The 22726-nt window shown below is 42.3% G+C and overlaps 2 protein-coding genes across 10 annotated transcripts in view; one reads left to right on the top strand and one right to left on the bottom strand.

Moving 5' to 3' along the window:
• LOC146196598 (uncharacterized) overlaps nt 1–5901 on the top strand; it is a 65064-nt gene extending 59163 nt beyond the window's left edge. For 2 of the 9 annotated variants that reach the window (XM_084598368.1, XM_084598369.1), the window contains 3 exons: nt 1720–1842; nt 3003–3165; nt 5041–5901. In XM_084598368.1, coding sequence (XP_084454494.1) covers nt 1720–1842; nt 3003–3165; nt 5041–5194 — 440 coding nt within the window. In that variant the 3' untranslated portion in view covers nt 5195–5901. The remainder of the gene's footprint in view (nt 1–1719; nt 1843–3002; nt 3166–5040) is intronic. The other 7 variants (XM_084598363.1, XM_084598370.1, XM_084598367.1 and 4 more) reach the window with 4 other exon arrangements.
• A 1271-nt stretch (nt 5902–7172) lies between these two features.
• CSN7 (COP9 signalosome subunit 7) lies at nt 7173–22587 on the bottom strand. The gene is made up of 9 exons (XM_084598360.1): nt 22436–22587; nt 21623–21816; nt 20373–20448; nt 15277–15365; nt 14236–14438; nt 11753–11858; nt 10049–10170; nt 7603–7683; nt 7173–7263 (listed from the first exon to the last, which is right to left on the bottom strand). Exons 2-8 carry the CDS (start codon nt 21794–21796, stop codon nt 7659–7661), a joined length of 795 nt encoding a protein of 264 aa, XP_084454486.1. The 5' UTR covers nt 21797–21816; nt 22436–22587; the 3' UTR covers nt 7173–7263; nt 7603–7658.
• Between the last annotated feature and the right edge of the window lie 139 nt (nt 22588–22726).

Here is a 22726-nt window from a genome sequence, read left to right as displayed (position 1 = left end):
GTCTTTGAGAGCATAGCGTCCCAGGGGCTGAGTTTTACGAGTGTTAAGGGGAAAATTTAATGGAAGGAGACTGAAATTTTTAGCAAGTTTTGAAAGGTTTTGAAACTCATGCCAAAAAAAATTCGTTTTGAGCCTTACTGGCACCTTAAGGTATTGCAGTAGGTGTATTCATGTCCAATCTAATGTGGCCAAGTTTTCCTGCGCAGTGCTGGCAGTTGCATTCTCGTTTCTGTGCATTCCTTCACCAGTGAGGCAGAGTAGGAACGTTTCTATATTTCCAATATTCTAAAATCTTAGTGCCTTCTTAAGTTCAGCAGGTGGGACAGGCGCCTCCTAGTAATAGTGCAACAAATATAAAATTATCAGTGGTTCAACTCTGTTAAACCAAAAGTCGAGTGATAGCTCCTTGTGGTTATGGTGTAGGTTTTGCTATGGTTGTGCTGTGTATGTGATTCGGACAAAACACTCGTTTTCAATCTGATGTGTTTGGCTTCTGATCCACGACTGGCGAGGTGAAGACACTGGTCACGCGATCGCTTGATGTCATGAATCATGCGATTAACTGAGAGTGTTGTTTTAGATGACGCCACTTAAGGCCAAAGTCATGGGTCAACATTGATGTTATTGTGGTTTGGCTTTGAGGTTGGCTGAAAATCAAACGCCTGGCACGACTTGAAATTCGGCTTGTGCGCTAAGTAGAACTATCGCCCTAATAGTACTATGCCGTCTTGTCGCAGCTGTGCTCTTCATCATATTTGCTAGCGCTTCCTAAGACACAAGAGACAGAAAGAACACACATCAACTAATAACTTCAGCACACAGTCTTTGAGCACCGCATCAATACACAACGCGTATTGTGGGCTTAGTGGTGGCCTTGTGCATAGTCAACAATAGATGATCATCTTAGCACAGCCTTGGTTTTGATTGGACTGGGTGTAAAGGTAAAAATGTAGGTACATGTACGTATTGCTTGAGCAAGGTGTATCACTGCAGCACAAACAACATCCAGGCAACCTGGAGTTGAGTGACTTGAAAATACCTTTAGCATTCTATTTGAGATGCATATTTGCGTGAAAGTTGTGTGTGTGTGTGTGTGTGTGCGCGTGCGTGCGTGCGTGCGTGTGTGCGTGCGTGCGCAACTGCATTATATATGTGAGTTTGGTATGCAAAACCAGGCGTTGCATGTGATACCTTGTTACGTGAAGCATGCTGGGTTTGTTGCACTGAAAAGCCATCGCCTTATCCCGGTTTGAGAGAAAGCTTTCAAGGCTGGAGCAAACATTTCAGTGGTGCCGCCATGCGATACGGCAGCCACCAGATATAAAGACACAATACGTGTTCACCAAGATAGATGGCGCCTCCGCATTCTAGTGCATCATCATCAAACTGCATGTCTATGTTGAATGTAGAGTCGGGAGAGATGCTGGAGAAACGACAGACACCTTGTATGGAATGTATATGATATACACCATATTGGTTGATAGATTGGAGGTGGTTAATTGGCTGATCGATTAGTGAGTAATGATTGGTGAATGAAACCATGGTGATGTTGGCAAATAATCTTGTATGTGTCACTGAATTTGAACACGTGCGATGACTTGTGGCTGGTACGTACTAAAAACAAAAGCTTGTAAGTGGATAGATTGGTAACGAATGCAAGCGTTAGCTTAGGCAATGCTCTGCATACAGTAGTAAGTCAAATCCTTTTTGCGCCACCAGGGAGAATTGACTACCTCAAGAACCACCCACATGACCTTGGATCAACCAAAGCAGTCTTTGTCAAGGACAGCCTCCTGCTGTCATCATCCTTTGATAAATACACCGGCAACAGCACAGTCAATAGTAAGTGACCCTTGCCTTGTATGAACAAATCACTTCAAGCCGACTTGCTGTAGCCCATATTTAGTTTTGGTTGATGGGCAGAGTTGAAGAAGACCTTTCCGTTTGAAGACCTTTTTTTGAAGACCTTTCCGTTGCTGCATTCAGCTGTGCTAACTTGAAAGTAAAGTGCAAACAAACTTGTGAGTACCTTGAATTGCTCTTAGAATAGATGTAGCTTTGTGCACCTGATAGCAAGCTCTTTTGCTGAAGCTGCTTATTAATTTGTGTATGTACAGCAGTTATTCTTTTCTGCTGCTGCTGCAGTGATCTGTTGTCAGGTGTAACAGCAGCAGCTTAACTGTGTGCATGGGTAAGGCTGTCCAAAGAGCACAAATTGCAGACACAGTCTGTCTTGCGCCCTCTGGGTTGCCAAGCACAGCAGGACCTACAAGGCCCATCTGACTGTGAAGTGTGGGAACCACTTGATCCGACTTCGCAGAAACTTACAGTAGAGTTTATTTCTGAACCAGTTGTTTAGGGTGCAAGCCAAGGTTACGTGCGAATGGTCATGATGCTGTTGCAGCTTGTGGTTAATGTTGAACATTTTAATTAGAGTGACAAGGTACTTTACTTAGAAGTACTGCAATCTGCAACACCGCATACACACATTTGTGACTATGGCCTGTATGTGGCTAGAGATTTCTATTAGCTTGTATTTTTCCCTGTTGCAAATTCAGATTGAAACAAGATACTTTATTCCAATTGTGCTAACTTAGCCAAGCTGTTTGCTAAGATTTTCTGAGGCAAAAAAAAAGAAAAGAATTCTGCTCATAAAAATTAGATGAACTTAATCGATTGGATTCATTTTCTAAAGCATATACACATGGACACAAATGTTCTTGGACCTTGGACATTGAAAGAAACATGTAAAAATAATAATAATCGCTGTGTAGCCTGGCATTTGCTGTACCTCACTGAATTCTCACATATTAACCTATAGGTTGTTTGCATCGATTATGGACTAAGATTCTTAAGGTTTTAGCCTAGAAGTTTTCTGTTTTCTTGCTGCATTCCTAGTCCAGAAGACCTTGCCACCAGGTGTACGATAGTTGTATGCTTTATGAGTCAATGTTGTGTCGTCTTCTATTGTAACTTCTTTCCTTGTTCCTCTTGGTGGGCAGTGCGAACTTTACCCGGTGGTGCCTATGTTGGAACACTGAAGTGCACTGGGCAGGGCAGAGTTAGCACCCTGGCATCGGACATTGTGGATCAGAGCATTCTGAGGATCGTCACTGGAGGTGCAAGCCTTGCTGTGTGGGACTGGGCTCCTCAGGAGAACAATGGGCAAGTTGTGGTGATTGCTTTAGCTGCATTTGTTTGCACAGCACTCCTTTTGTGTGCTGCTTCTTGTTTTTTTTTTAGGTGCTTATATTCATTGCGCACAATTTCTTGGTTTGTACAAAGTTCTGCTGGAGGATAACAAAATGCGATAAGGCACTGTCCTTTATGGCTACTGCACTAATGTGACGTAATTAATAGCCTAGTGAATATATGAAGGAAACATTGTTCGCTTTGTTGCATGCTTTTAGCATTTTTCGGTAGGTAACACCACATTATTTCGAATTCCTTGGATGAAGCTGTGAATACAGCCCATTAAAACACTCGTCAACGAGGCGTACATTCTGTTTCTTAACAGCCGTGAGAGTATGAAATTGACACTACTCTATACTAAGTAAAATCTCGGTGATACGAATCCAGTTGACACGAATTTTTGGACGATACGAATTTGTGAAATTCCCCGGCCGCAGTGCATTGTGTACAGTGTGCAAAATTTCGGATGTACCGAATGCGCGAAATGCAACTGCAAGCTTGAGCACTACGCACTGCCTACACATCGTTGACTCCGCGATCGCCAGCCGTGCTGTATGTACGCATCATGAGCAGTTTACGATGACCACCCGCACACATCGCCGACATCGCGATTGTTTGTTGGGCTTGCGTCGCGCAAAGCTTTCAGCGGCGCGTAGCCCACGAACCACAGATGTCGCAACCGCATCAGCTGGCCGTGAAGTATGCGGTGGGTACGCACGGACCGCACATCGCTGGCTTTACAATCGCAATCCGCGAGCAGTTTGCAGCAGCGCGCAGCCCGCATGTCGCCATCTCCTGTTGTGCTGTACGCGCCGCGAGAAGTATGCAGATGCGAGCAGACCGCATATCGCCGGTATCGCAATCATTTTCCACCACGCCGCAAAAAGCGAATCGGCGCACACGTCCGGGCTGTGCACATTGTAGACTTTGCGACCGCTAGTCGCGCTGAACGCATCGCAAGCAGTCTGCAGCGCCACGTAGCCGGCGCGTCACCATCTCTTGTCATGCTGTATGCGCCACAAGAAGTCCGCGGACGCACGCGACCCGCACGTCACCAACGAAGCGATCGCCTGTCGCGCTGTGTGCACTGCAAGTGGCGAGCTGTGACCGCAATAAACCTCCTTGGACGTAAACAGATCTGCGCGACTACTTTTCCCATGTTTCTGCATGCTTATCTTCTTTTGTTTTCATATTTTCATGAATGTTCGGATGATGCGCATTTTTCTCGACCCTGTGAGATTCGTATCACCGAGGTTCTAATTAGAATGTTACTGTTTGTCGGTTGAGATTTACACTAGTCTTTAGTGCATCACTTTTGTGGACACCCAGTCGCGGTCATTGTTCACTGCTCATGGTTTGCCACATCAGCCTATATAAAAACAGGCGCATGCACTGATCGAAAAATTCGCCATGGAATCGACCACTTTAGACAGGGAGCTTTCCATTGTGGCAAAATAAAATTGGATGCCTTAAGTGTTCTGTCCCTCTTAGGCATGGCCCCGCTGGGATGGCACAACGGTTACGGTGCTTGGCTACTATGCCCAAGGATGCGGGATCAAATCCCGGCCTCGGCGGTCGCTTTTGATGGAGGCGAAAAGCAAGGCACCCATGTTCTGTGCAGTGTCAGTGCACGTTAAAGGTGGTCAGAATTTCCGAAGCACTCCACTACTGCGTCTCTCATAGCCCGAGTCGCTCTGGGAAATTAAACCCCCCAAATCAAAATCTTTTAGGCGTGTTACAGCACACTTAACAATGCATAACAGTGTAGTAATTAGAAAGCTGTTCCTGCAGAACAGTGCACTTGGTGAATGCCACTAACAAAAAAACTTGCGTGTTGCTCTTTTGCAGTGAAAATGCTGTCTTGTTCCTCGAGACACTGGCTGAATGCACTCAAGGAGACGTAGATGAACAGAACGAATGTAGCAGCAGCCCTGAGAAACAGCTGCAACTCTATCAAGAGAACAACGCTGAGGAAGTGACAAGCTGGTGCACTCTTATGTGATAATCTTATTTGCCTTAACCACAGAGCTCACTGTTGCTCATTTATTATAGATCTACTCCCCATTGGCACCTAGATAGGTGCACAAACCAAATTAGAAGTGCTCAGCAGCTTTTGTGTGCATTTTTCAAGTGGGCTGTAGATCTGTAGTGCAACCTTTTGGCTCAACTCTTCCTGCCAGATCAAAGAGCAGCATTTAGTGAATCACTTTCAAAGTGGTCAAGTCATTAGGCTCTCTTTAATCTTATCCCGGATGCATTTTTACACTCGTTTTTACCCTGTGTTCTCATTCCTGCAGCTAAGTGTCATGATATTTTTGAACATTAAATGCAACTAAGCACACCATTGAGTTTAGAATCCTTTTTCACACGTCTGTGCTCTCATCTCTTACATTTGGTGTGAGAGTGTGGAATTTTTGTTATACGTCAATGCCTGAATTAAAGACTCATCTGTACAAATACATCCAATTCAGCACACACTCGCAGCAGTAAGAAATTTTTTTCGAAGAACGTGGACTTACCTTCTCAGCTGTCCACTCAATTTCTTCAGCTGTGGTCCTCTGCAGGTGTGTAGTTAAAGGACTGGATGAAAAATTTTTCATACCTCAGATGACTGAACACGACAAAAGTGGGTAAAAAATTTGTCAGCTGTAGCCTACACAGCTTGTCATGCAAGGATACAGAGTAACACTAAGAATGGTGCAATGTTTGCTCCTTTGATGTAACGACAGAAATGTTCCAAGTGTGTTGTTTTTATGTTTATCAGTACCAATGATGGTCAGGCACAAGCCAACTATGCCTCAATTTCCTCAAGAACAGATCCAAATGCAATTAAAACTGTCAGATAGTGCTCCATTCTGTACACGCAGAAATATCAGCTTGCTGCTACTTTAATGTACTAGTTTCACTCGAACTGGATATTGCGAGGGCCAACTGTGGGTGCGAAACCTCGGAAAAATGAATGTGATGCAAGCAACGAAACCTCAATGTACTGAAAGTTGTACCTAGAAAAATGTTTACTGTACCTTGTCTTTGTAGCCAGGCAAGATCACTATTGAGCCTAAACAAAATACCACAGTTCCTACCACATTTGTCATGTGAAAGTTTCATGCCATGCAAAAGATTCCCAGACGAGACCAACATGAAGATAGATGCAGAGTTCCTCCACGCTGTCAGTCGACCGTGCATCGTAAGCATGAGACCTTCCACTAAACCATGTGGCAAGTCATGCCTCCCAGATGGTGAACATTCTCCGTACCATGAGCAGCCATCGAAAAATTTTGCGGCAGCACGAGTGTTTCGTGTCACTGAAAAGTGCATCAGATACGACACAAAGGGAAATAATGAAAATGCAATTCATTTTCCATGCATAATCGCAACACAGTTTTCATTCATCCAAAGTAAGACTTCAAGCAATGCTGTGTGACAGTAAGAGAGCCTGCCGAACTTAGTACAAAAACGAAGTGAATGCCTTTACATCTCTTGTTCTACTGCGATTTTCTCAGGATAAAGCGCCAAATTTGTGGTTGGTGCATAACTGTGCCATCTCCGGCAATGAATGTCTTGCTCCAATGCTGCTGTTTCATTATGCAACAACATCCTTCCGACCACCCCAGTTGAATGTTTGCAGTTTGGATCTTCCGTTGGTCGACCTAAAGAGCATTGCAACTTCTTTCCATCTGTTTCCCAAAGTTCAAGGCCAAACCACACAATGCACCAACCAATACGATGAGAGTAAATAGGGCATAATGCACCTTTGTCTCTACAGAAGCGGTATCATACCATAGCATGAACTATAGCTCTTCACTTCTGGGAGAAAAAAACCAAGTTACATTCGTGTTAATAAGGTAGCTTGTTACCTCATTGGGATTGACTCTGCAAACAGGAAATGTGTGGAGTATATATGTATGCAGGCACAGCATCAGTCACGATTAAGAGACCAGAGTTGCAAGTACTTCATTACTATCACATTTTGGCCACAGTTCAAAGTGATCTCCAAATTTTTTTTATTTTACAGTTTATACAGTGTTGTTGGGAAAGCCTTTGGTGAACTTCTCTTGGCCACTTCTCCATCTATAATGAGAAAAGAAGATTGCGACAATGCAAAAAAAAAGTAAATTCGTACAACCTAATTCCATGTTGTATGTAATGAAAAGAGACATTTCAATTTTAGGCAGAAAAGGCATTTCTTTCTATTTTCACACATTTTAAGAAAGCTCGGAACTTCTGATTTTAATGCCAAATTTGTGCAGAAAAATATTTCACATTTCATTCTAAACATAATTTGTTTACGTATGGAAACAGCTTGGCTAGTAGTAGTACGAAATGCCCTGTATGAACATTATGTCATTGTTTATGAAATACTGACAAGCTGCAGAACATAAAACCACATGAAAAAAAATGAAACCTCACCTGTCTCCGAGTCAAGCAGGTTAGTCTTTAAAGCCCAGGCGTTTTCGCAGCCACTCTCATCTTCTACTCTGATGTGGTACCCTGGGCAATAAGTAGAAAATAACCATCAGATCAAGTTTTGAGGACCCTTCACTAAACAGTCATATGGTGGTGCAGTGCATGAAACTGCATGTGACCAACTAACGGGCAGTGTCAGTGTAATGGAAGCATGTGGATGCATGCGAGGGATATTTGCGCAGCATGATGCCATCACAAAAAAAATATAAAAGAACAGTGATGAGCCACACAGTCTCCAAAACGGCGTGATTGGCCTACATGCAAGTGCCCGATCGAATCCATGAGATGGCGTAAAGTTAAGGAAGCGAAACCTTCCGGTCGACGCCATGCATAGCACACACGAACTGTTGAGGCACAATTGGTCTATGCACATTCGGGAAGGACAATTTCGGATCCCTGGCTGTGTGGGTCGTACCCCACTGTGATGCGCCATCCAAATTAATGAGCGCTCGCTGCCATAGGCTTTCTCTTAGTTCAAATTTGTCGAATTACATAATGGGGATTGCATGAACCCTTTCACTACCGGGTTTTTTTTCGCATCGCTACACATTTCCTGCCAGGTTTTTTTTTTTGCATGTTAATTTCGTGGAATTTTTGTGCTCATAATGCTCTTTGAAGCCCTACACATTTTATTCAGAATTCTATAGAAATCGACAATTACTAATTAACAAAATAATTATCAGCTAATTAGGATGTCCAAGTGCTTAGAAAACTTTCTTAGTATGATATTTTTCAAAACAGGGCACCGCACACTGAGGCACCTGGCAGCTAGAAGAGAGATAACGAGATTCCCTTCACAGCTCTGATCAAAGCAGAGTGTTAGCACACATGCAGCGCACTCTGGTTGGGTTCTGCTTCGTCGTAGCCAAAGCGACATGGATGTAGATACGTGCTCTCCATCTGCTGTTTAAAAAATTTGTTGAAAACACTTAGATAGCTCCTTAAGTGTAGTAAGGCAAAAGCCTTTCCTGAAGCTCTTGGCACTCAATTGCCACTCATTTGATTCCTTCTTTTCTTTTTCTTTTCCTTTTTTTACTCTTTAGTTTTTCTCTTTTACTACTTTGTTTCTTTTACTCTTGACTGACTGTTTTCGATTTAACACTGTGTTAAGGCCTGACATTAAAACTTTGCAAATGTTTTTGCATGTTTTTTGCACAATTTTGATGTCTATACACTATACAGACATCCTTGGCTTTTCTGACGTCGAATCGACTTTTTGGCTTTAATCAACTAATTAATCCACATAACGAAATTTTGCACACACACATATTTTTAGCCCTCTACCTCATACAATCATTTTTTTACTCATCAATCAATTCATTTCTCGACAATGACGGTCTGATACCCTCCACGATTACAAATCCTGTCCACACTCATGAGCCTATAAACGCTGTCTTAAAATTTATCCTATAAGTTCTATCAACTTATGTGGCCTCTCCAATGGCATCACACACGCTTGCATGATTTTTTTTTTTTTACACGAGTTGTTTTGGGAGTTACAGGGAAAAAGCAAAATAGCTAAAACGAGTATAATAGGGATTGGCAAAAGGTGTACCTAAGTGACGACCCCAGTTATCTCAGACGTAATTTACTGTAATCTGGGAAAGAAATCACTCTGCATGCAGTCACGCAAAGTAGCTTCTGTCTGCTCGCTTCAAATTCTTCCAATGTCAAGGAGTTTTTGATCTCTTTCCATATCAGTCCTGAGAGAACAGCTGCTGCACGACATGCTTCATTAGTGCCGTGCACAGCATGGAAAACAGGAAAAACATTCAAGCTGGAGAAAGCCACTCGGCCAAATGCAGCGTGGCAATTGGTTTGTATGAATAGAGACAACTCCCAGGCTGAGCCTTATTCAGCTATATTTCTTCAACTAAGCACGTTCATGTAAGGAAAGCAAGTATAAGGTAAAACTATCAGCCAGAAAGAATAAATTTTGGTTCTGTTTTGCCATCACCATCACCAGATGGTGCCAGAAGCAAAGTATGTTGCACTTAAGTCTTGGTTACTAAAGGATGTTCCCTGCACCTCCACTTTGCATCTGGTGAGGGAGTCTATGTAAGTGGAGCAGCGCATTGAAAAAATCTAAAACTGTCTCATGAAGCTGCATTTGGAACAGAAAGCTTCTTTGAGCTGCATGGTCTCTAAAGCAATCAATCCAAAGGTGGTGGATTAAATATTGATAGAGGCCGAAATAGAAAAATGCCAATGTGCTGTGCAATATCAGCACATGCTAAGAAAACTATGGTGGGCCAATTTGATCGGAGCCCTCCACTACAGCATCCAAATGCTAGTGTTGTTTCAGGACGTTAAACCATACGATTTACAATTTTCTTAGCATAGTAACCATCTATATGCACCATGCCAGCCCCAGCAATGTGGTACGCACAGTTTGCTCTTGGACGTCTTCTTGCCTGGCTTGTCCATATGGCTCTCATCCCGACCATCGGCACCCATCTGATCATCCACATCTTGTGACTGCACCTTCAGGTTCTTCTTTATGTTCGCCACCTAAGAAATAAATAGAGCGAGATCGAGAGAAAAACTTCATTATGACACAACATTAAGCATTGAGAATATTCCAGGCAAGACTCACCAAAGCCAAGACATCTGCTCATTTCATGCCATACGGTAAACACGGGAAACAGTGCACAAGTGCTAGAAGGAATTTCGCATAGGGCTCCCAAAAGAGGGGCTTGCAAATGAATTGCACACGCTTCCTCGCTCATGACAAGATGGAAAAGCTGACTCTAGAAGAGCTGCAATGGTGACAAGGCAACTGCAATTGAAGGACCTGAAGGATGTGGTCATTAATCATGAGTTGACATGGAGAAACTCACTTGCGAAATTCCGCATGACATCTGAGCACAACAGCATACAAATATGATAAAAGAAATACATATATAAAATAAAGCAAAGGGAATTGCTTAGCACTTTTGCCGACACTGAACTCTACTTACCAACTGTGAAGTTTTCAAAAACATACGAAAGTCAGTGGTATTCAGTTACGACCAGACTTTGACGATCTTCTCATATCAATTTCTTGAACTGATTATAAGCCGAATAACAAACATAACTAGTTCATATCAAGAATTTGAACTATTCACGCACATCTAGAGAAAGTAAAAGTAAGACCAAATATTCCTGCTAGGTGTTTCTTCTCTAATCTGCAAGCTTCTCAACAAGGTTCTCCAAACCCTTAACCTGCACTGATGCAGGTGTGTGGATACTAACGAGGACCACTCAAGGGCACAGTAAATTCCTATTGTAGAAGATACTGTGTCATATAGTGGCTAGTTTGCAGAAAGTAAGAGACTGTCCTTTAAATGTCCGATAGTATTTGGAAGCCAACAGTGTACTCCACCTAACAAGCAGCAGATCACATTTTGTGCTGTTGACAACTATATATGTACATATAAAGCTACAAAGCACAACAGTGCCACACTACACTCTTTATGAAGAGAACTTCGTTAACCGTAACCACCAATAAAAACAGTTTAGGTCTCACTGTCCAGCTTTAGGCATACAATGCAAAAAAAAAGAAAAGACCATACAGTAAAATTTTAATTCTGCCTTGAAAGAAATGTTTTAAAAGAGCAAAAAGTGGGAAACCGAAACCAGGTTCTGATCAGAAGACTCCACCAGAAAATGCTGGCCTGCTGCAAAACGTGGCAAAGAGGACAAGAAAACTATAAGAAACTTTCCAGAATTTTGCTAAAATCTGAGACTGTGAGCAGTGGAGTTGGCCTTTAATAATCGCTACACAGTTGTTCACGTCCTTGCTTTTAACCTGAAATTTTAATAAGCTGCAATGGACTTCAGTCATGCTTATCAGGGGAAGCATACTGTATTTTATAAGACACCAGCCAGCATAGTATGTCTATATACCTATTCACACATTGCTTTAAACCTCAATTACTTTTAAAAATGCTCAAAAATCAGATATGCCACGGAACAAGACAGACTGTATCCATTGTAAGAAAATATTTACTTCTATCATAACTATGAGCTAAGCTGAGGAAGTGTAAAAACTTGCTGAACCCCCTTTCTACAATGAGAGCAATAAAAGAAATGCATGCACAGAATACGTCACCTCGTTTTCAATGTGCTGTTTCATTTTCATGTGTGAATCCTTCATGGCATTAGCGCGGGCAATCTGGCACTCAATGCTGTTCACTACCGTTTCACAACTTGTGCACCTAAGGTGGCAACAAAGCAAACACACGAATAAGCACATCAGGGAATCTGAGAAAATTTCTGATCTCGCACGCATTCACTGTATAGAGTGCAATCACCTCATAATCCAAACTTCTCAAGGACTACAGATTCCGAGTCCACTGATAGGCCATGCACAATAACTAAAAAAAAATGTTTAGACATACTAGTGTTTTTCTCGCAGCATGTGCAGCATCACTTATCAAAGGGAAGGGCATGAAAAGTAAACAGACCATGGTTTAAGAATTATATTTCATAGCAGTATCAGTTTACTCTGACAGTACAGCGAAGCATAGTAGAATGCACTTATCGCGTTTGACATCTCCCGATTACACTGTTCTGCTATCCTAAAAAATTTCAGGTGCATTTCCTGGTTAGTTTATTTTTCTGGCCAGCTACACTTTTATCAGACCATGTTGTCAGAAGTAAGGAAAGAAAGCAACTGATTAGTGTGCGCTGGCCATAGGTATGTGTCCTTAAATGCAGCCAGCCAGTACGTAACCAATGACATGTCCCGAGTAAGATTAGGGTGGGAGTTCTATGCTCACCCACCTATGGGCCATTTTCAACAATGCACGACTGCTCTAGTCCTCCCATCGCTTACGGTAAGACAAGTTTTAGCTCATTACAAAGATAAATGCACACACGTTTCAACTATGTGTGTTGCTAACAGCAGCAATTATTTGTAACAACGGAGTGAGCCAGAAACACGAGTACATGAAACAATCCTTTTGTCCGACATGCCTGCTTGCGGGACGTGTTTGAGAGAAACAACTGCACATAGAGAAAAGTGCTTCTGCAGCATTTAAATGAAGTCTTAAATTTAGGTACGAACAGAGTGCTGTTTTTTTGGGAGGGGGGGGGGGAGGCTGCAGTGGAACTGTTGTAAAAAAGGACCAAAAATGATGCATATTAAGGGCCTAATATATTCCCACCTAAGTAACAAAACCTGCAGAAGGGGCTCAATGGTTAAGGTGCTGCAGTAGCACCACGGAGTAACAAGGCGGAAGTAAAATGGCTAATGTGGCAAATGTGAGACCCCTGTCTTTAGTCTGCTAATGTGCCCCATGTTTTCATGAGATTTATTTTTTTTAAAGGAACAGTCTAGTACTGACTTTTCAACAATTTTTTTTTTCCTTGCTTCATTCGAAAGCTCCATCCCCAAATTAACCAATACCCTGCTGTGGAGCTCAGAAACATGGCAGAACAATTTGAAATTTAATTTTGCTATACAGTAGTCGCATTTTCTGCAAACATCTGCAAACATCGACGTTGTGGACACAACATACTAAACACAGTGACCACCATGCTGCCTTGTTCGCATGCAGAATGTTTCGTTAACTTAGATGCACAGAGTTCGTTAAAACTATAATTGAAGGTAATGAAATAGCTTCAAACAGAATGGAATGAATACATAACCTAAATAAACACAATGACATCTACCACAGATACCAACAATCGTTTTTTCCTTTAGTAGCACTGCCGATGGCAGCACCACTTAAGTATAGCATCTTCTTTGGTTGTGCGATTTTCTGTTTTGAAAGCATTTTAAAAGTGAATCAAACAAGATTAACGAATAAAAGTAGCTGTTGATATGAACACATGAACACAAATAACCGTATCACGCTTCGGCATAGTCATAAAATGTATGGTATATATTCACTTAAGATGCTCCAAGCAGGCATGGCGCCATCGTCCACTAAAACCTGACTTTCTTGGTCTAAAATATAAATGCTTAGTTAAGCCGTGAGCTCTTCCATCGATACTGTCACCAAGTGGCGAGATCTGCTAGAATATGTCAATATTTTTATATTCGCCCCGGCAGTAGACTGTCCCCGTCAAGCTAAAGTAAAATGACCACTTTCCAGTACATTATGAATGATTATGCTAAACCCTAGCCCCGTCTGGCTGCGCTGCCTCTTTCCTCCACATAATGTGCGACTGTGGGAAGTTTACACTGACCGAAAATGCTTGCCTGCCAACTTGTCAAAGCTACATGCGATGATTATATAGTACCACAACCTTCTGCTGAATGCCACGATTTCTGCAAAGCATGTGGACATCCCAAAGATTGAGCGTTTCACATGCAAGACCAGCTCTCCAGGACAAAATTAACAGGCGACAGTTTTTCAAGACTACAGAAATTAGCACCATCAAAAAGTGGCACTATGCTATGGTTTGCTAAATGTATTTAGAGGTCTACAGCGCAACAAAAATGGCAGAGGAGAGCGAGGAACACAGGACAGTGGTTCTCCAATGTTCCTCATTCTCGTTGTATTCTGTTTCTTCCATGCTCTGGTGCACCTGAAGCAACACTAGGGCAGAGAAAAATGCAAAAAATTCTGGCACAGTGTCCCTCACCATTCCTGGAGCACCTTGATAATTGTGTTGATGTCTTCCGGACGGATGTCCCGGCCAATGGTGTAGTCGACTTCTAGCTGATTGTTCTTCTGGTCCAACTTCCCTCGTACTACATCAGCATATATCACCTCAATGATCAGATCTTCCAACTCTCGCAAGTTTTTCATGTCAAGCTCTTTCAACAAGGTAGAGTATGGAATGCACTAGATAGCAGGAGGAAAAGAAAAAAAAGAAAGAATGAATGCATGAGAACATTTCACCCGACGCCACTTTCAATAGAGTACTCCTACTGTACTCCTGGAGGACTAGTCAAACTTTGCAATCTACCTGAAGTTTAAAGGACGTCTTCTGCACATGCTTCAACAATGGACAACCTTACTATCAACAAGTCAATTTTCTAAAAGATGTGCCAACACAAAATGATGAAACCATGATCTGTGTGGTCCAATTTTCATGTAAAGTTGTGTGCAAAAGTGTAGAGACCACAGGAATAGACATAATTGCATGCCAGAGTTTTCTGATGGTGCAACAACTATTTTAGAGATGTATAATGTGCCCCCATTATATGCTTGCCCAAGCATTTATGTCAGGCTTATAAAGAAAAACAGTAATCGTAGCAGATCGTGTGGTCTCTCCACTTTAGCGCGCAATTGTACATGTATGCAGTTCCTATAAAGTGCAGCTAGCAAACCTACGTAAGAACAGTTCCTGAGTTGGCAATTTGCTCAAAAGTGCATTAGCTTGACACACCAGATGATGTCTAAAATTTTATGGCAATGGAAGATGACTGCGAAGCCCAGAGATTGGACAGTTGTTGCCGCTTACACTAGCAGGTTGAAGGCACGTTAAAAGCCTGCGGGCTCAAATAATAACCACTGTTTGCCTGGCTGCCTTATGGACATCACAAAATATTCGCCATCCTTTGAAATCAGTGCTGCCTTCAGCTCCTGATGAATTACCACAACAAAACTGCCATCACACATGCCCCAACATTATCCACTGCAAGTAAAGCACTGAAATGCTGTAAAATATGTGCCTTACCTTTGTTTTCGTTGCTAAGGAAACAATGGTGAGGTGCCTCAATTTCGTAATCATTGCTGGAGTTAATGGTGGAAATTGAGCCTTGTTTTCTGCATGAAGGAAGCAAACAGCTGACTTAGATAAAAAAAGTTCGTAGGACATTGGAAAGTTATAGACCTTATTCATGCGACATCATTGTGGCTTTAGTGGCAACCATGGCACACAACAAGCAACATCAGAGGGAAAGGGAGAAAGAGTGCCTACCCAGGCAGCATAAGACAAAGGTCCAATATTGTACATACATCAGCAAACATTGGTCCAGGATTGTTGGTTTCCCAACATAGACTCTGCCAGTACACAACACATCTAATGATGGACCAAGTTTCACGTGTTCCCCAATGCTGCCACGACCATTCTCGAATATGGGTAATATGAACAGTTTTTTCCATGTCCTGACATTGGACTAGCCACATTTAGAAACCAGCAACATTGGGCCAGTTTTAACATTATTCTTTTTCAGATATTGGCTAACCACATTTAAAAACTAGCAACACCGGACCAGTTTGTCCTGCGTCCTCCCAATATCAGAATAGCCAATTTTAGAAATCGGTGATATTTGTCTCGTGATCTCCCTATCTCAGCTGCGCCGTTTCTAACAGTGGGCTACATTGGACCAGTTTAACATGTCCTCCCGATATCCCCTGTGTTGTTTCTAAAAACTGGCTAAATTGGAACAGTATGCCTCATCTTCTTCTGATACCGGTCATGCTGTTTTAAAAAATCACAGACGATGGACCAAGTTGTCCCCCGATATTGTACCTAAGCACCATGTTACAAACCTGGCTATGACTGGTTACAAAATAAATATTGTGCAATGATTATTCAAAATAAACAAGGTTCTACATTTCTGTATTTTAACATGCATCTAGAAGACAATTCAAAATATTTGTGACAATGGTATTTGAGACGAATGACATTCAAACGCATTCACAGCTAGCTGTAGCTGCCGAGCTTCGGTTCTGCCGTCCACTAATCTGTTGTACTGCTGGTATTCATATGCTCCCTTAATATATTAGATTTTGTTTCCTGAACAATGCGCACAAGTCGTCCGTATGCCGAATTGCGAAGAAATAATTTTAAAACATGCTATGATTAAGGTGTTTTTTGTATACCGGTGGCTAGCTAATTTATTTAACTGGGACTGAAATACATAATAAACTGCAATTTGGTGCTCCTAGCAGTCTATGTATCTTAATGGCGTATGATTGATAAATGAGTTGACGTTTGGAACAATGCATACTGCACGCGCAATACATGTCATCAGCAGTCGGTTGATAGCGACCTAATTTAGCATTCTATTTTGCTCAAGCTATAGAGCTATTCACTGCTGCCATTCATGCAATACACGTATAGGCACGGTCAATAGTGCATCGGATCAGTGACGTGATAAAATTCCAGGCTACGCAGTATGTAACAACGCATGTTAATGCATTTTTGAATGAGGTATTTCCTCCCTTCCCTACTGACGGTGATGTAGTAAACGTTTTCTACATATATCATTGAACTCTTGCAGGATTTTTATTAATATGCCCTTGCAAATGTTTTTGCCTTTTTGTGACGTTTTTGACTTGGACAAATAGATTTATTGTAAGATATATTATTATTATATTATTATTGGACAAAGACTGTGAAGTAGTTATCAGTTGTAATTTTGATCACTTTTGTTCATTTTGGCCTATTCTTGTGTGATGTTGCAGCAAGTTTGGAATCAGCGCCTTGTACAACACTTTGCCTTATTTCTAGCTATCCTGGTCATCAATGGGATGGGCCACAAAATGATAGATTCGGTCGACCAGCCAAACTTCTTGCGTAAAAAACTGTTGAATTTCTCCGATCTGTAAGAAAATGAATAGATCGATAGGTTTTTTTAGTTTGTGACATTTTAGTTTATGAAAGAGCCTGCATCTGAATTATTTTACTCATTGTTGCGATTTGTTTTTCGAGTAGCCTGTTTATTCCACCATGAACCAACAGGGCAGCAGCACACGACCACACATATTAAGTGAGTGTTTGGACCTGTTTTAGAAAAACAGGTGGCTGAGCTGCATGTTTTTCGCTAGAAACTAGTAGCAGCAAAAGGTTATATAATAAAATATAAGACAAAGAGGAAGGGAAAGATAGTGCGAGCCGTGGCCTGAAAGCAAGACATCTGTGGCTTGCATAAACAGTAAGCGAGTGGACAGTACAGTAAGAGGAAATAAAAGGAGAGGAGTGATAGGGAGAGAGACAGGGTATAGGTTCGGGTAAAATGATTAATAATAATGTCTTCACACAACGCGACCCCCACCTGCAATTGTCTTAGTATGCATGTACTGCTCATCATGAGAGTAGGCTCCAAGAGCGCAACATCAGTTTCTCTCTGCCACTGTGAAGATACCAGCAGTGGCAACGGGGATGGAGGCAGCGGCATCTGCCGCCTACACAACATCCAGTCTCTTCTCCCATCTTTCTTCCTCATCTTCTTGCCCAGAAGAGCTCTAGCTTCCACGTGCGAGGCACAATTTTATCTTTGCGAGTCCCGTTTTTACTCTCTCCCAACTGCGCGCCGCTTCACACGCATTCATCCTTCTCAGTCTATGTTGTGTATGTTTTTTTTTTTCTTTGGGGCGGGGGAGGGGTGAAGAGAACGGCTTTATGAATTTTGGGTCAGCATGGTGCTTACACCGCGCTGTGTGTTTGTTGTCTTTTTGCCTCCTATCTCTCCTCCCCTTGCGTTGGCGGGTTTTTTCGGCACGTACGCGCGGCCGTTGGGAACAGAACGGGGTGTCAGGACCAGTGCCTCTTGCTCCTGCTACAGACCCGAGATCGGGCTTGTTTGTCGCTGCCTGTGGGGCTAGAAAGAAAGGAAAATGCATTTGCCCGCCGAAACACCAAGGCCCTCCTTCGCACCTCGAACAGTTGGGTTGTAGACAGAAAGAAGACATGCGTGTCGTGTCTCTGGCCAACCACCCCTTCTGTAATTCAAATGTTAGTTTTCTTTGTGTTAACGAGCGCATCCCAGTGTCGTCAGTACATCTTTCAGAAAGATTCATGGTCGCAAGATTCAACTCAGCATATATGAGGCTGTTCATAGTCTGTGGAAGCAAAAGCCACATTTGACACGTCATCACAGCTCCAGCGTACCACAAAAACCCGGCTTGCAAGACCCTATTCGTGATTAACACCTTTTTGTCCTTTTATGTTGTCAATCATTTGGAAATTAGTGTAGTCTATGTGCCAGTTGGTTTTTGTTTGGCACGAATAGCGAATACGACAAAAAGCTAGGGAAACATTTTAATGACAACTCTTTTTGTGAAATTTGCAGCTCCCTCGTCAGCCAGACACTGTTCCCATCTCAGCACAACCTCTTACACCTGGATGCCTCATAGCAGCGTAGCCCCAACTACCTGGACAACCCGAGCCACCTCCCAAGACCTCTGTTCATTTCATACATATCCAAGGGTCGCTTATCAGTATTAGGCTACTTTAAAACAAAGGCAGGTAAATAAGTGGTACAAGTTGGGTATATCTGTTATATGAATATACATTGAATATTGAAAGGCTGTTTCCTTAAGATAGAATAGCCGGTAGTTGAACCCTCCATTCACCTGGGTATTCTGCACTGAAGGCGTGTATCTAAGAGTCAAATATATATATATTTCTTTTTTTCTGAATTCTTTTGCTTTTTCATTTTGTGAATACATTCTAGCTGCTTACAAGTACAAAGGTTCATTGAACCACCTGACACAGAAATTTAATTGTGCATCGCTCCTTACAGGCTAAAATAGGAAAATTAAGTCTCATAACCAAGCAGGATAAGCTTCAAGATGCGACAATGCCTATAGAATGCGCAGGTTTATAATGGGACATAAATAGAAAAGCCTGTGATATGTCCATATAGGAAACGCCACTGGTTTTCCAACCTTGGAAATTCCAATGTATAAAAGGTTGTCCTACATAGGCTATTAATGGAAAATTCAACAATAACCTCATACTGGTAGTGCCAAACTTGCTGTATGATGAACCAATTTTGGCATGAATGATGGTCCAGCAATGGCAATGTAGTCAGCTTGCCTAGAGCCAATGCAGGTCCGATATTGATGCTACTGTTTCCCAACGGTCCAATGGTGGTGTGCTACTTGGGTACAGTGTTTATCAATGCTAACATCAGTGTGATTGTGTGGCTGGACAGCGTTGCAAGGAGACTCTGATGTCGAAGAAGCAAGAGATCGGCGCCGACGTCGTAAACTTTTTTCGAGGGGGGGGGGGGGGGGGGGGGAAGCTTCTAGCTTCGACCTACGCAACATTATGGCAGCTGTCGCAATACAGGGTTGCCACAACTGCCGCTCACTAAATCTGACAAGCCGAAAATTAAAAAGCTGGCTTGAAAAAAAAAAAAAAAAAAAAGAAAGAAAATGAAGGAGATGCAGCCTTCCGGCTATGTAAAACAAACTCTCGCTATATAAATAAAGACACAAAGGTCCTGAACAGAATGTAATTCAATAAGCAGGAAAGTCTCAAAACCTGTCTTCTTACCAAAAGTAATACAAAAAAGACAGGTTTTATCATGAATACTTTGGTTCTGTCTCTGCAACAGTGACCGCAGAAGAGAAGACCATCTACCTCAACACTGCACCGTGCAGGCCACAGGCGACCCACTGCCATGCTCTGATTATACCAAACCTGCCCTTATTCACATAGTTTTCTTCTGTCATGGTACAATATTCAACATATTGAACACAAAATCCTCACAGCTCAGCAGATCAACACAATTTTGATAACACATAAGGGATTATCACTTGAAAAAGCTGTCTGTTTCTTAATTGACAAAGAAGTCTGTTTCTTAATTGACAAAGAAACCGAACAAGCAAAACTAAATTGATGCCAAGCCAAGCAATCCTATGGACTTGCACTGGGTAGCGGTGCTGACAAAGTGATGCAGTTCTAGAGGAACTGAGCACAAGAAATGCAAAACTAGACCAAACAATTTTGAAAAAGCTGCATGCCTTTGCTAGCAATGAACCATGAAAACAAGTGAGGAGCTGAAACAAAAAGGCAAAAAGGAGGATCCTCCTTACCATGGTATGTTGCATAGGTCCCGAATGCAAACAAGTTGAGAAGGTTTAGGTAGCTGCTGTGGGGACCATTTGCCAGCTGAAAAGAGAACGTGGAAATAGCTCAACGCCCACTTGCATGCAGCCCAAAACCATGCAGCTCAACATGGATAATGCTGAGCAATAGAATAATGTGGATGGCTTAGGTTACGAACTCAAGCGACCACAGTATTCAAATGAATGCTTAAAGCTAGAAAGTTTCAAGTGGATCATGAATCTGAAATGAACCGTCACTTCCTGCTAAACACAACAGACCACTTAATCTAAAAGAGAAAATGCCTCTGACGGAGCAGCTCTTGACATCTGCTTTCACATGTCGGGCCACCTGCCAGGCAACAGTCAACACAAAGAACACATGACTCAGTGGATGGGCAGATTGAGTTCATGCCAGCATGCGACACCACCTGTCCCATACTTCTGCACAGAATAATTTTTGAAAATCCAATTGCCAAAGATGAAAGACTATGCGAGTCAGAAGAGTGTTAATTCTACCTTTAGTTGAAGATAAAGATGGCGGCATTTGTGAAGGTAACGAAGACAAAGGCAACATACAAAAATCACAGGTTTCACACTGATGGCAGATTTAGTTAACATTAGTGATTTCTTACTATTCCATAGCTTCTCTGCACTGTTTCTGTCTCATACTCTTTTGTATATAACACTATGCAAAAGGGCAGATAAGTCACTCTAAAAAACAGACTAACACAAGCTGAATAATATCCCATCCTTGCCACAACAATGGCAGCATTGCAAACCAGGTAAAACAACAAATGTTGTGCTGCACGTGTGCAAAGCACCTACAGGTATAAGCAAGACAAAGCAGGACATGAAACTGGGCTACTCTGTTCGTATAATTTAGGAAAATTCAAAACTAAGCGACGATGGGACAAAAAAGAAAACAACATGCGTGTTTTTTTATCCCATCTTCTTTGTACAGTTTTGATTTTTCTGAAACAATGCAGGAAGTAATTAAGGTTTCTGGATGCCTCTAGAGGTTTAGAACTTCAAACGTATTAACTCAGCAATTCATTTTTTTTACCGCTAAGTCATTGCATTTATTTGCCTAAAGTCTGCAACAAAGAGCACTAGGACCGAAATACTAAACACAACAAAACTATTTTGCCGTTTCTTCCTGAATGGGAAATGTGTGCTCATATATCGCCCAAGTAGTACATGAACGCAGAGGATGGCAGCAACCTCGTCACTCGGCTCACCTCTTGAATGTTTGGCATGTCGAGTAGCTCGCCAAAGACATGAACGCCAGGGGCTTCTGTGACCTGCTTGATAAGTTCGGCGGCTGCGGCACCTTTCGCTGTCTTGGCCAAGAGAAGGTACTGCTCCAGCTGAGAGGACTGCATCACGGTGGTGGCTGTCTTGTTCTCAGCCATGGCTACAGGATCACACTACCCTGAGGAATGCAATCAAGCCGTTTCGTGTCGAACAAAAGCACCACTTGCAAGCTTTACAAAGCGTCTGTCGTCAGCGTCCACGCCATTTAGATAAGCTACATGATATAACTTGCCAGCAGAGTACAAAAATACCGGCGCACAGAGGCATGAACATCTAAAGTCCGGGAAGCCTGGGCTGCCACACGCCTCCGGTGCATACGCCAAAGGATTGGGCCGGCAAGAGATACCTCACCTCGGCTCCGATAGCTCTCAGCAACAAAAAAAAGCGACATGCAAGAGAACGGGGGAAAGAAAAATTGAGAACTTGATACCACGGACCTGCTCCAAAACCACGAACACAAAACTGCTCAGCACATGGTGCTCGCGAACGGACTTGCAGCAGTTCATACATGGTCCGCAAGCTTTCTCAACTTGAAAGCGGGTTACAGCTTCCCTAAAGTAATCAGCCCACTTATAAACAACATCATATAAGCAACAAATACCGATCAAGACGCGACAACTCCACTTTACTGGAGTGTGCTTGACACGATATCAACACGCATTCAGACCTTAATGATGGCGCAGGCACACCCCACATCCACTTCCAAAAGAGCACTTGAGAATAACATGTATACTTACAATAAATACGTTTCAATAAGAAAAGTTGGCGCTGCAAAAACAGCTTAAAAAGGCTGTATGCACTCGTAAGCACACTGCTCCTAGTCTATTCCCTTTTCAACCAAGAAAAACAGAACGAACGGAGCCGGCCAGCAAAATTCAATCATGCGACGTTTCGCATCTTGCTGCTGAAACAGACAGCATCAGAAATTTAGTTAGTGTAGCAATGTTCTGCAACATGAATTTTTAAAGTATTATTTCATTTATATTATTACGATATCATGATATCTACGGCTTGATGCTACTACTACA

Source organism: Amblyomma maculatum, chromosome 3, assembly GCF_055883805.1.
Source record: "Amblyomma maculatum isolate TAMU_Amacu chromosome 3, ASM5588380v1, whole genome shotgun sequence".
Taxonomy (NCBI): Eukaryota; Metazoa; Arthropoda; class Arachnida; order Ixodida; family Ixodidae; genus Amblyomma; species Amblyomma maculatum.
The sequence above is the reverse complement of the archived record's forward strand: the minus strand, read 5'-3'. Positions and strand labels throughout refer to the sequence as shown.

Bases quoted from the DNA above. Each gene is read 5' to 3' on its own strand.
- CSN7 (XM_084598360.1), bottom strand. From the start codon at position 21,796: ATGGCTGAGAACAAGACAGCCACCACCGTGATGCAGTCCTCTCAGCTG. The intron at 20,449-21,622 runs GTGAGCCGAGTG...TTCTCTTTTCAG, and splicing joins ACATGCCAAACATTCAAGAG to CTGGCAAATGGTCCCCACAG. The intron at 10,171-11,752 runs GTGACGTATTCT...TTTATTTCTTAG, and splicing joins AACAGCACATTGAAAACGAG to GTGGCGAACATAAAGAAGAA.